At 44.0% G+C, this 12,480-nt stretch overlaps 1 protein-coding gene across 1 annotated transcript in view; it reads right to left on the bottom strand.

Annotated features, from left to right (window-relative positions):
- Positions 1-351: 351 nt before the first annotated feature.
- Positions 352-12,480, bottom strand: part of LOC112241409 (probable JmjC domain-containing histone demethylation protein 2C) — a 50,490-nt gene continuing 38,361 nt past the window's right edge. The window contains exons 2-3 of the mRNA XM_042313846.1: positions 10,663-10,839; positions 352-679 (exon numbers count right to left, since the gene is read on the bottom strand). Coding sequence (XP_042169780.1) covers positions 569-679; positions 10,663-10,839 — 288 coding nt within the window. The 3' untranslated portion in view covers positions 352-568. The remainder of the gene's footprint in view (positions 680-10,662; positions 10,840-12,480) is intronic.

Raw genomic sequence — 12,480 nt, 5'->3', positions numbered from 1 at the left:
CCTGCTCGTAGAGGCAGCCTGCTCGTAGAGGCAGCCTGCTCGTAGAGGCAGCCTGCTCGTAGAGGCAGCCTGCTCGTAGAGGCAGCCTGCTAGTAGAGGCAGCCTGCTAGTAGAGGCAGCCTGCTAGTAGAGGCAGCCTGCTAGTAGAGGCAGCCTGCTAGTAGAGGCAGCCTGCTAGTAGAGGCAGCCTGCTAGTAGAGGCAGCCTGCTAGTAGAGGCAGCCTGCTAGTAGAGGCAGCCTGCTCGTAGAGGCAGCCTGCTCGTAGAGGCAGCCTGCTAGTAGAGGCAGCCTGCTAGTAGAGGCAGCCTGCTAGTAGAGCCTGCAGCCTGCTAGTAGAGGCAGCCTGCTAGTAGAGGCAGCCTGCTAGTAGAGGCAGCCTGCTCGTAGAGGCAGCCTGCTCGTAGAGGCAGCCTGCTCGTAGAGGCAGCCTGCTCGTAGAGGCAGCCTGCTAGTAGAGGCAGCCTGCTAGTAGAGGCAGCCTGCTCGTAGAGGCAGCCTGCTCGTAGAGGCAGCCTGCTAGTAGAGGCAGCCTGCTCGTAGAGGCAGCCTGCTAGTAGAGGCAGCCTGCTAGTAGAGGCAGCCTGCTCGTAGTAGAGGCTCAGAGTGTGACTGTTTGCTTTTCTCTCCTAAGACTGCCCAGTGATGATTTCCAACAGTGAACACCTCTGTTGAAATGGTCTGAAATCACACAAGGTTTGAATCCAAATCACCATTGATAAGTTCTGTACCACATAAATATAAACCAGTCATATAGTGTTACTAAAAACACAAGAAATTACAATATTGGTAAGAAGTCCACATTGTATTCTAAATGATTCCACCGTAATCTGCAGGTTTGTGCCTGAGAGATCCTCTACTGGGTTGCTAGGCAACGCAACAACACGCCCCCCTCCAGTCCCAGACGTCTCCCAACCCTTCTGTTCATAACCATAATGTCTGTCCCTTCAAACGTTTGTTTACTGTTTACTCTTCATCTATAATTGTTTATTTCACTTTTGTTTATTATCTAATATCACCTGCTTTCGCAATTTAAACTTACGCTTCCCCATGCCAATAAAGTCATTTGAATTGGAGAGAGAGGGAGAGCGAGGGAGGGGGACGCTTGACTGGCCAGACAGTCACTGAGATAAAGAGGTGATTGTCGTGTCTTGCCTCATGAGGTATATTTATGAGGGTGCTTTCATGTTTACACATTTAGCTGTGTTACTAGGAAACACTGGAAGACTGTACTACAGAGGGCAGGAAGGGAGAGGAAAGGAGAGGGCAGGAGAGGAGAGGAAAGGGCAGGAGAGGGCAGGAGAGGAGAGGAAAGGAAAGGAGAGGGACAGGAGAGGAGAGGAAAGGAAAGGAGAGGAAAGGAAAGGAGGAGAGGAGAGGAAAGGAGAGGGCAGGAGAGGAAAGGGAGGAAAGGAAAGGAGGAGGGAGAGGGCAGGAGAGGAGAGGAAAGGACAGGAGAGGGCAGGAGAGGGAGGAGGAAAAAGGAGCAGGAGAGGGAGGAGAGGGCAGGAGAGGAGAGGAAAGGAGGAGGAAAGGAGAGGGCAGGAGAGGAGAGGAGAGGAGAGGAGGAGAGGGGCAAAGGAGAGGAAAGGAGGGAGAGGAGAGGAGAGGAGAGGAGGAAAGGAGAGGAAAGGAGAGGAGAGGAGGAAGGAGGGAGAGGAGAGGGCAGGAAAGAGGGAGAGGAAAGGAGAGGGCAGGAGAGGAGAGGAGAGAGGAAAGGAGAGGAAAGGAGGAGGGGCAGGAAAGAGGAGGAGGAGAGGAAAGGAGACGAGAGGGCAGGAGAGGAAAAGGAGAGAGAGGGCAGGAGAGGGCAGGAGAGGAAAGGAGACGAGAGGAAAGGAGAGGAAAGGAGAGGAGAGGAAAGGAAAGGAGAGGAAAGGCAAGGAGAGGAAAGGAAAGGAAGGAGAGGAAAGAAAAGGAGAGGAAAGGAGAGGAGAGGGCAGGAAAGGAAAGGAGACGAGAGGGTAGAAAACCCCCACATGTATGCTCCAAGAACTGCACATGGTACTAATTAGAGGGGAGGGGAAGGTGGGGGACGGGACTCCATCCAAGGCCTCATTCTGATATTCAATGTTTTCATTCTACAGACTTCAGCCCATCAGGTGTTAGTTTACAGAGTACTGAGACTTCAGCCCATCAGGTGTAGGTTACAGAGTACTGAGACTTCAGCCCATCAGGTGTAAGTTACAGAGTACTGAGACTTCAGCCCATCAGGTGTAGGTTACAGAGTACTGAGACTTCAGAATGACACTTCTCTTCTCACCAATGAGAGCGTGTATTTAATCCATCACCGTTACAGCTGGACCAAACAGAACAGAGGAATGTCCTCTCTGGCACGGCTTCATTGGACATTTACTAACAGAAACTAAGATGATGACATCAACATGCACCAAGAGAAAGACATCAACATGCACCAAGAGAAAGACACCTACTAACAGAAACTAAGATGATGACATCAACATGCACCAAGAGAGACATGTATGCACCAAGAGAAAGACACCAAACAAAACAGATGAATGTCCTCAACATGCACTAACAAAACAGAAACTAAGATGATGACCAAGAGAAAGACATCAACATGCACCAAGAGAAAGACACCAACAGAAAGACATCAACATGCACCAAGAGAAAGACACCATACTAACAAAAACTAAGATGATGACATCAACATGCACCAAGAGAAAGACATCAACATGCACCAAGAGAAAGACACCAACTTACAAAAGCTAAGATGATGACATCAACATGCACAAGACATCAACATGCACCAAGAGAAAGACACCAACTAACAAAAACTAAGATGATGACATCAACATGCACCAAGAGAAAGACACCTACTAACAGAAACTAAGATGATGACATCAACATGCACCAAGAGAAAGATAACCCTGACAGGATTGACTGGCAGAATGTTCAAGCCAATTAACAGCTTCTTTCTCCTTTCTCTAAAAACTCAATCCCCAAATGTGTTATTCATCAGGACCCTTCCCCAAATGTGTTTATCAGAACCCTTCCCCAAATGTGTTCATCATCAGGACCCTTCCCCAAATGTATTCATCATCAGAACCCCCTTCCCCCCCGTCGCCCTCTCTTCCTCCAGTCGTCCTCTCTTCCTCCCCCCGTCGCCCTCTCTTCCTCCCCCCCCCGTCGCCCTCTCTTCCTCCCCCAGTCGCCCTCTCTTCCTCCCCCCAGTCGCCCTCTCTTCCTCCCCCAGTCGCCCTCTCTTCCTCCCCCCAGTCGCCCTCTCCCCCAGTCCCCTCCCCCCCAGTCGCCCTCTCTTCCTCCCCCCCAGTCGCCCTCTCTTCCTCCCCCCCCAGTCGCCCTCTCTTCCTCCCCCAGTCGCCCTCTCTCCTCCCCCAGTCGCCCTCTCTTCCTCCCCCAGTCGCCCTCTCTTCCTCTCTTCCCCCCCAGTCGCCCTCTCTTCCTCCCCCAGTCGCCCTCTCTTCCTCCCCCCCTCTTCCTCCCAGTCGCCCTCTCTTCCTCCCCCCCAGTCGCCCTCTCTTCCTCCCCCAGTCGCCCTCTCTTCCTCCCCCAGTCGCCCTCTCTTCCTCCCAGTCACCCTCTCTTCCTCCCAGTCACCCTCTCTTCCTCCCAGTCACCCTCTCTTCCTCCCAGTCACCCTCTCTTCCTCCCCCGTCGCCAGCCTGTTTCATTTGTCTGACAAGAGTTCAGGTGATCCTGTCCTCTCTGATCCTGTCCTCTCTCCTCCTGTCCTCTCTGCTGTATGCCAGGCAGAGCAGAGACAGCACTCTGTGGACCAAAATGAGGTCAGATGGAAAAAATGAAAGGGTAAGGAAGGCTATAAATAATGTCCAGCTGTGCTCTGAGCACATTCAGACTCACTGCGGTCTCTCCGCCTCACTAGAATGAGGTCTGCTGCACAACAGAACACAAATAGTCTAGTATATATCAGAAAGCAACCATTTAAAATGCTTTGTTGATATATTTTGATCAGCACGTTAAGCCAACCTCATTTGTGCAGTCTCAGCTTTGTCAACAAAGCAATACAAATTGATTAACTCCTACGGAGGTTCCATCAAAAAAACATAACCAATGATTATATCATCAAATGTCATTTGCACAATTATTTGAAAACGCATATATTTTTCAAATGAAAGCAGTGCCACCTTGCCAGCAAAACCCTAAGATCACAACAACATAGATCTATTCTCTACTACTAACAATAAGATGACACGACATAGATCTATTCTCTACTACTAACAATAAGATGACACGACATAGATCTATTCTCTACTACTAACAATAAGATGACACAACATAGATCTATTCTCTACTACTAACAATAAGATGACACGACATAGATCTATTCTCTACTACTAACAATAAGATGACACAACATAGATCTATTCTCTACTACTAACAATAAGATGACACGACATAGATCTATTCTCTACTACTAACAATAAGATGACACAACATAGATCTATTCTCTACTACTAACAATAAGATGACACGACATAGATCTATTCTCTACTACTAACAATAAGATGACACGACATAGATCTATTCTCTACTACTAACAATAAGATGACACAACATAGATCTATTCTCTACTACTAACAATAAGATGACACGACATAGATCTATTCTCTACTACTAACAATAAGATGACACGACATAGATCTATTCTCTACTACTAACAATAAGATGACACGACATAGATCTATTCTCTACTACTAACAATAAGATGACACGACATAGATCTATTCTCTACTACTAACAATAAGATGACACAACATAGATCTATTCTCTACTACTAACAATAAGATGACACGACATAGATCTATTCTCTACTACTAACAATAAGATGACACGACATAGATCTATTCTCTACTACTAACAATAAGATGACACAACATAGATCTATTCTCTACTACTAACAATAAGATGACACGACATAGATCTATTCTCTACTACTAACAATAAGATGACACGACATAGATCTATTCTCTACTACTAACAATAAGATGACACAACATAGATCTATTCTCTACTACTAACAATAAGATGACATGACATAGATCTATTCTCTACTACTAACAATAAGATGACATGACATTACTGCCACTTTTCCTTTCCTGTGTTCTGCCTAGACTCCAACACGAAAGCTTAAACATGTTAAAATGAGCCCTGTTCTGAACCAGCAGGCAGACGGCCAACCCGGAGTGCAAGACCAAGCCTCCATTAGGTTTAAAGCCAACTCTGTGCTCTCCTCCCCTTGCCAGGGCAGACGGGCTGGGAGTCACAGGCTCCAGACTAATTAATAGGAGAGAGAAAGAGAGAGAGACCCAGAGTCTCTCAGAGCGTTCACAGTCAAACCCACTGACACCCCGATCAGATCACAGCAAAATCACAGTCTACTAGAACAGAGGAATACTCTGTCATGAGGCATCAAAGACAAAGGAACTGAATAATATTAAGAAATGCTATAGATGGAAGGAAAGTAATGTGGAAACCTACCAAAAAACAATTCGGCAACAACAAATTCAATCCCTTTCAGACAACTTCCTGGACAGAACATTTCACTATAATAGTGAAGGTGTAAACTTTCCAGTAGAAAACCTAAACAGAATATTTGACCTCTATCAACCCAAAAAATATCAAACACAAAACCGAAGAAAATTAACAATGACAAACGGTTTGATGAAGAATACAAAAACCTAAGAAAGAAGTGTAGAACCCTGCCCAACCAAAAACATAGAGACCCAGAAAACCTGAGTCTACGCCTTCACTATGGTGAATCACTAAAACAATACAGAAATACACTACGGAAAAAGGAGGAACAGCACGTCAGAAATCAGCTCAACGTAATTGAAGAATCCATAGAGACTAACCACTTCCGGGAGAATCGGAACACACACACACAACATGAAGAGTTATCTATCCAAAATGGAGATGTATGGGGGGTAAACCACCTCTCCAATCTTTCTGGCTCTATAACAAAGAACAACAAAAACATATACACATCTTAGAATCAACTAGACCAGAACCCACTGTTTTCTCCAATTACCTTGAATAAACTACAGGACAAAATACAAACCCTCCAACCCAAAAAGGCCTGTGGTGATGATGGTATCCTTGATGGATGTATATCTAGACACGACCCATTCACCATACAACCAGGATGTATATCTACAGACACGAACCATTCTAACCCATTCACCATACAACCAGGATGTATATCTAGACACGACCCATTCACCATACAACCAGGATGTATATCTAGACACGACCCATTCACCATACAACCAGGATGTATATCTACAGACACGAACCATTCTAACCCATTCACCATACAACCAGGATGTATATCTAGACATGACCCATTTACCATACAACCAGGATGTATATCTACAGACACGAACCATTCACCATACAACCAGGATGTATATCTACAGACACGAACCATTCACCATACAACCAGGATGTATATCTAGACACGACCCATTCACCATACAACCAGGATGTATATCTACAGACACGAACCATTCTAACCCATTCACCATACAACCAGGATGTATATCTAGACACGACCCATTCACCATACAACCAGGATGTATATCTAGACACTACCCCATTCACCATACAACCAGGATGTATATCTAGACACGACCCATTCACCATACAACCAGGATGTATATCTAGACACTACCCCATTCACCATACAACCAGGATGTATATCTAGACACGACCCATTTACCATACAACCAAGATGTATATCTAGACACTACCCATTCACCATACAACCAGGATGTATATCTAAACACGACCCATTCACCATACAACCAGGATGTATACAGTGCCTTGCGAAAGTATTCGCCCCTCTTGAACTTTGCGACCTTTTGCCACATTTCAGGCTTCAAACAAAATGATATAAAACTATTTTTTTGTGAAGAATCCACAACAAGTGGGACACAATCATGAAGTGGAACGACATTTATTGGATATTTCAAACTTTTTTAACAAATCAAACTGAAAAATTGGGCGTGCAAAATTATTCAGCCCCTTTACTTTCAGTGCAGCAAACTCTCTCCAGAAGTTCAGTGAGGATCTCTGAATGATCCAATGTTGACCTAAATGACTAATGATGATAAATACAATCCACCTGTGTGTAATCAAGTCTCCCTATAAATGCACCTGCACTGTGATAGTCTCAGAGGTCCGTTAAAAGCGCAGAGAGCATCATGAAGAACAAGGAACACACCAGGCAGGTCCGAGATACTGTTGTGAAGACGTTTAAAGCCGGATTTGGATACAAAAAGATTTCCCAAGCTTTAAACATCCCAAGGAGCACTGTGCAAGCGATAATATTGAAATGGAAGGAGTATCAGACCACTGCAAATCTACCAAGACCCGGCCGTCCCTCTAAACTTTCAGCTCATGCAAGGAGAAGACTGATCAGAAATGCAGCCAAGAGGCCCATGATCACTCTGGATGAACTGCAGAGATCTACAGCTGAGGTCGGAGACTCTGTCCATAGGACAACAATCAGTCGTATATTGCACAAATCTGGCCTTTATGGAAGAGTGGCAAGAAGAAAGCCATTTCTTAAAGATATCCATAAAAAGTGTCGTTTAAAGTTTGCCACAAGCCACCTGGGAGACACACCAAACATGTGGAAGAAGGTGCTCTGGTCAGATGAAACCAAAATTGAACTTTTTGGCAACAATACAAAACGTTATGTTTGGCGTAAAAGCAACACAGCTCATCACCCTGAACACACCATCCCCACTGTCAAACATGGTGGTGGCAGCATCATGGTTTGGGCCTGCTTTTCTTCAGCAGGGACAGGGAAGATGGTTAAAATTGATGGGAAGATGGATGGAGCCAAATACAGGACCATTCTGGAAGAAAACCTGATGGAGTCTGCAAAAGACCTGAGACTGGGATGGATATTTGTCTTCCAACAAGACAATGATCCAAAACATAAAGCAAAGTCTACAATGGAATGGTTCAAAAATAAACATATCCAGGTGTTAGAATGGCCAAGTCAAAGTCCAGACCTGAATCCAATCGAGAATCTGTGGAAAGAACTGAAAACTGCTGTTCACAAATGCTCTCCATCCAACCTCACTGAGCTCGAGCTGTTTTGCAAGGAGGAATGGGAAAAAATTTCAGTCTCTCGATGTGCAAAACTGATAGACATATACCCCAAGCGACTTACAGCTGTAATCGCAGCAAAAGGTGGCGGTACAAAGTATTAACTTAAGGGGGCTGAATAATATTGCACGCCCAATTTTTCAGTTTTTGATTTGTTAAAAAAGTTTGAAATATCCAATAAATGTCGTTCCACTTCATGATTGTGTCCCACTTGTTGTTGATTCTTCACAAAAAAATACAGTTTTATATCTATGTTTGAAGCCTGAAATGTGGCAAAAGGTCGCAAAGTTCAAGGGGGCCGAATACTTTCGCAAGGCATTGTATCTAGACAAGACCCATTCACCATACAACCAGGATGTATATCTAGACACTACCCATTCACCATACAACCAGGATGTATATCTAGACACTACCCATTCACCATACAACCAGGATGTATATCTAGACACGTCACCCATTCACCATACAACCAGGATGTATATCTAGACACTACCCATTCACCATACAACCAGGATGTATATCTAGACACTACCCATTCACCATACAACCAGGATGTATATCTAGACAAGACCCATTCACCATACAACCAGGATGTATATCTAGACACGACCCATTCTAACCCATTCACCATACAACCAGGATGTATATCTAGACACTACCCATTCACCATACAACCAGGATGTATATCTAGACACTACCCATTCTAACCCATTCACCATACAACCAGGATGTATATCTAGACACTACCCATTCACCATACAACCAGGATGTCTATCTACCAACAACCAGGATGTATATCACTACCCATTCACCATACAACCAGGATGTATATCTAGACACTACCCATTCACCATACAACCAGGATGTATATCTAGACACTACCCATTCACCATACAACCAACCAGGATGTATATCTAGACACTACCCATTCACCATACAACCAGGATGTATATCTAGACAAGACCCATTCACCATACAACCAGGATGTATATCTTCACCATACAACCAGGATGTATATCTAGACACCCCATTCACCATACAACCAGGATGTATATCTATTTCAACCCATTCACCATACAACCAGGATGTATATCTAGACAAGACCCATTCACCATACAACCAGGATGTATATCTAGACACGACCCATTCTAACCCATTCACCATACAACCAGGATGTATATCTAGACACGACCCATTCACCATACAACCAGGATGTCTATCTAGACACTACCCATTCACCATACAACCAGGATGTATATCTAGACACTACCCATTCACCATACAACCAGGATGTATATCTAGACACTACCCATTCACCATACAACCAGGATGTATATCTAGACATTCACCATACAACCAGGATGTATATCCCATTCACCATACAACCAGGATGTATATCTAGACAAGACCCATTCACCATACAACCAAGGATGTATATCTAGACACACCATACAACCAGGATGTATATCTAGACACGACCCATTCCATTCACCATACAACCAGGATGTATATCTAGACACGACCCATTTCACCATAAACCAGGATGTATATCTATTCACCATACAACCAGGATGTATATCTAGACACTACCCATTCACCCATTCACCATACAACCAGGATGATGTATATCTAGACACGACCATACAACCAGGATGTATATCTAGACACGACCCATTCTAACCCATTCACCATACAACCAGGATGTATATCTAGACACTACCCATTCACCATACAACCAGGAAGTATATCTACAGACACAACCCATTCTAACCCATTCACCATACAACCAGGATGTATATCTAGACATGACCCATTCACCATACAACGCTGGTCCAAACACACATCAAAATTCGGCTTCATCACATATCACAATCAAACACACTAAACAAGAAGTTTCCCTGTCTGCAGAGGACATACTGCTCTATGTCACAAACACTCAAAAATCCCTCCAGCCAATCATGGCTATTTTCACAGCATTCAGGTCATGGTCAGGTTACAAGATCAACTGGTCTCCATCACCTCAGCCACCTCTTACCTCAGCTCTGCCACCTCTTACCTCAGCTGTGTCTGGTTACAAGACCAACTGGTCCTCATCAGCTCTACTAGCGCTTTACTAGCTGCTCAGAAAGACACCCCCCTCTATCACTTCACTAGGTGCTCAGAAAGACCCCCCCTCTATCACTTCACTAGCTGCTCAGAAAGACCCCCTCTCTATCACTTCACTAGGTGCTCAGAAAGACACCCCCTCTATCACTTCACTAGCTGCTCAGAAAGACACCCCCTCTATCACTTCACTAGGTGCTCAGAAAGACCCCCCACACCACAGAATCATTGTAATCCTATGTCCCACACCACAGAAACATAATCATTGTAATCCTATGTACCACAGATCTATAATCCTTGTTACCATGGTAATCCTCAGTGGGTCTAGGTAACGGAGAGAGCACTGAGATCAATGCAGAGAGCAGATAGCTACAGTAACATCAGATGTTCTGAGTTCAGGGAGATAAGGCACGATGGAAGACAGCTGGATCAGTCCTTACCAGAGCTGGCCACTGGATGTGCTTGTCTTTAGTTCCCTGGGGGTTCTCCACCAGCAGGGTGCCCTCTCTCCTCTTGGCCCATACCAGCTGCTGCTCCAGCAGGAACACCTGGAAGTCCTCGTACACTTTCACCCACTCACGCTTCTCCCACTCCAGGTCATCAAACTCCACGTACACCTGGGAGGAGAGAGGAGGGGGTGAGTTCATGGGTGTACATAGAGAGGGTGTGTGTGTGTACACAGAGGGATAACAACCCATTCTGCAGTTTGTTGTTTCACATGACCTTTCCCACCACGGACGAGAGGTCAGTAGACTGACAGAGTTTGAGATAGTGTTCACGTTTTCATATTGAAAAGAGGATACAATCAAGTCCATAAACGTCAACTCCAGCTTTCAATACAACTAGTAGATATTACTGTCTAAACCCTCAGACAGACAGTGTTCAATACAACTAGTAGATATTACTGTCTAAACCCTCAGACAGTGTTCAATACAACTAGTAGATATTACTGTCTAAACCCTCAGACAGACAGTGTTCAATACAACTAGTAGATATTACTGTCTAAACCCTCAGACAGACAGTGTTCAATACAACTAGTAGATATTACTGTCTAAACCCTCAGACAGACAGTAGATATTACAAACCCTACAACTAGTAGATATTACTGTCTAAACCCTCAGACAGACAGCGCTCAATACAACTAGTAGATATTACTGTCTAAACCCTCAGACAGACAGTGTTCAATACAACTAGTAGATATTACTGTCTAAACCCTCAGACAGACAGTGTTCAATACAACTAGTAGATATTACTGTCTAAACCCTCAGACAGTGTTCAATACAACTAGTAGATATTACTGTCTAAACCCTCAGACAGACAGCGTTCTATACAACTAGTAGATATTACTGTCTAAACCCTCAGACAACCTGTCTAAACCCTCAGACAGCGTTCTATACAACTAGTAGATATTACTGTCTAAACCCTCAGACAGACAGTGTTCAATACAACTAGTAGATATTACTGTCTAAACCCTCAGACAGTGTTCAATACAACTAGTAGATATTACTGTCTAAACCCTCAGACAGACAGTGTTCAATACAACTAGTAGATATTACTGTCTAAACCCTCAGACAGCGTTCAATACAACTAGTAGATATTACTGTCTAAACCCTCAGACAGACAGTGTTCAATACAACTAGTAGATATTACTGTCTAAACCCTCAGACAGTGTTCAATACAACTAGTAGATATTACTGTCTAAACCCTCAGACAGACAGTGTTCAATACAACTAGTAGATATTACTGTCTAAACCCTCAGACAGACAGTGTTCAATACAACTAGTAGATATTACTGTCTAAACCCTCAGACAGACAGTGTTCAATACAACTAGTAGATATTACTGTCTAAACCCTCAGACAGACAGTGTTCAATACAACTAGTAGATATTACTGTCTAAACCCTCAGACAGACAGTAGTATTACAAACCCTCAGACAGACAGTGTTCAACTAGTAGATATTACTGTCTAAACCCTCAGACAGACAGTGTTCAATACAACTAGTAGATATTACTGTCTAAACCCTCAGACAGACAGTGTTATTACAAACCCTACAACAGTGTTCAGTAGATATTACTGTCTAAACCCTCAGACAGACAGTGTTCAATACAACTAGTAGATATTACTGTCTAAACCCTCAGACAGACAGTGTTCAATACAACTAGTAGATATTACTGTCTAAACCCTCAGACAGACAGCGTTCAATACAACTAGTAGATATTACTGTCTAAACCCTCAGACAGACAGTGTTCAATACAACT

This window comes from Oncorhynchus tshawytscha, unplaced genomic scaffold, assembly GCF_018296145.1.
Source record: "Oncorhynchus tshawytscha isolate Ot180627B unplaced genomic scaffold, Otsh_v2.0 Un_contig_15213_pilon_pilon, whole genome shotgun sequence".
NCBI classification, from domain to species: Eukaryota; Metazoa; Chordata; class Actinopteri; order Salmoniformes; family Salmonidae; genus Oncorhynchus; species Oncorhynchus tshawytscha.
Note: the sequence above shows the minus strand (reverse complement) of the source record. Positions and strands in the feature narration are given on the sequence as shown.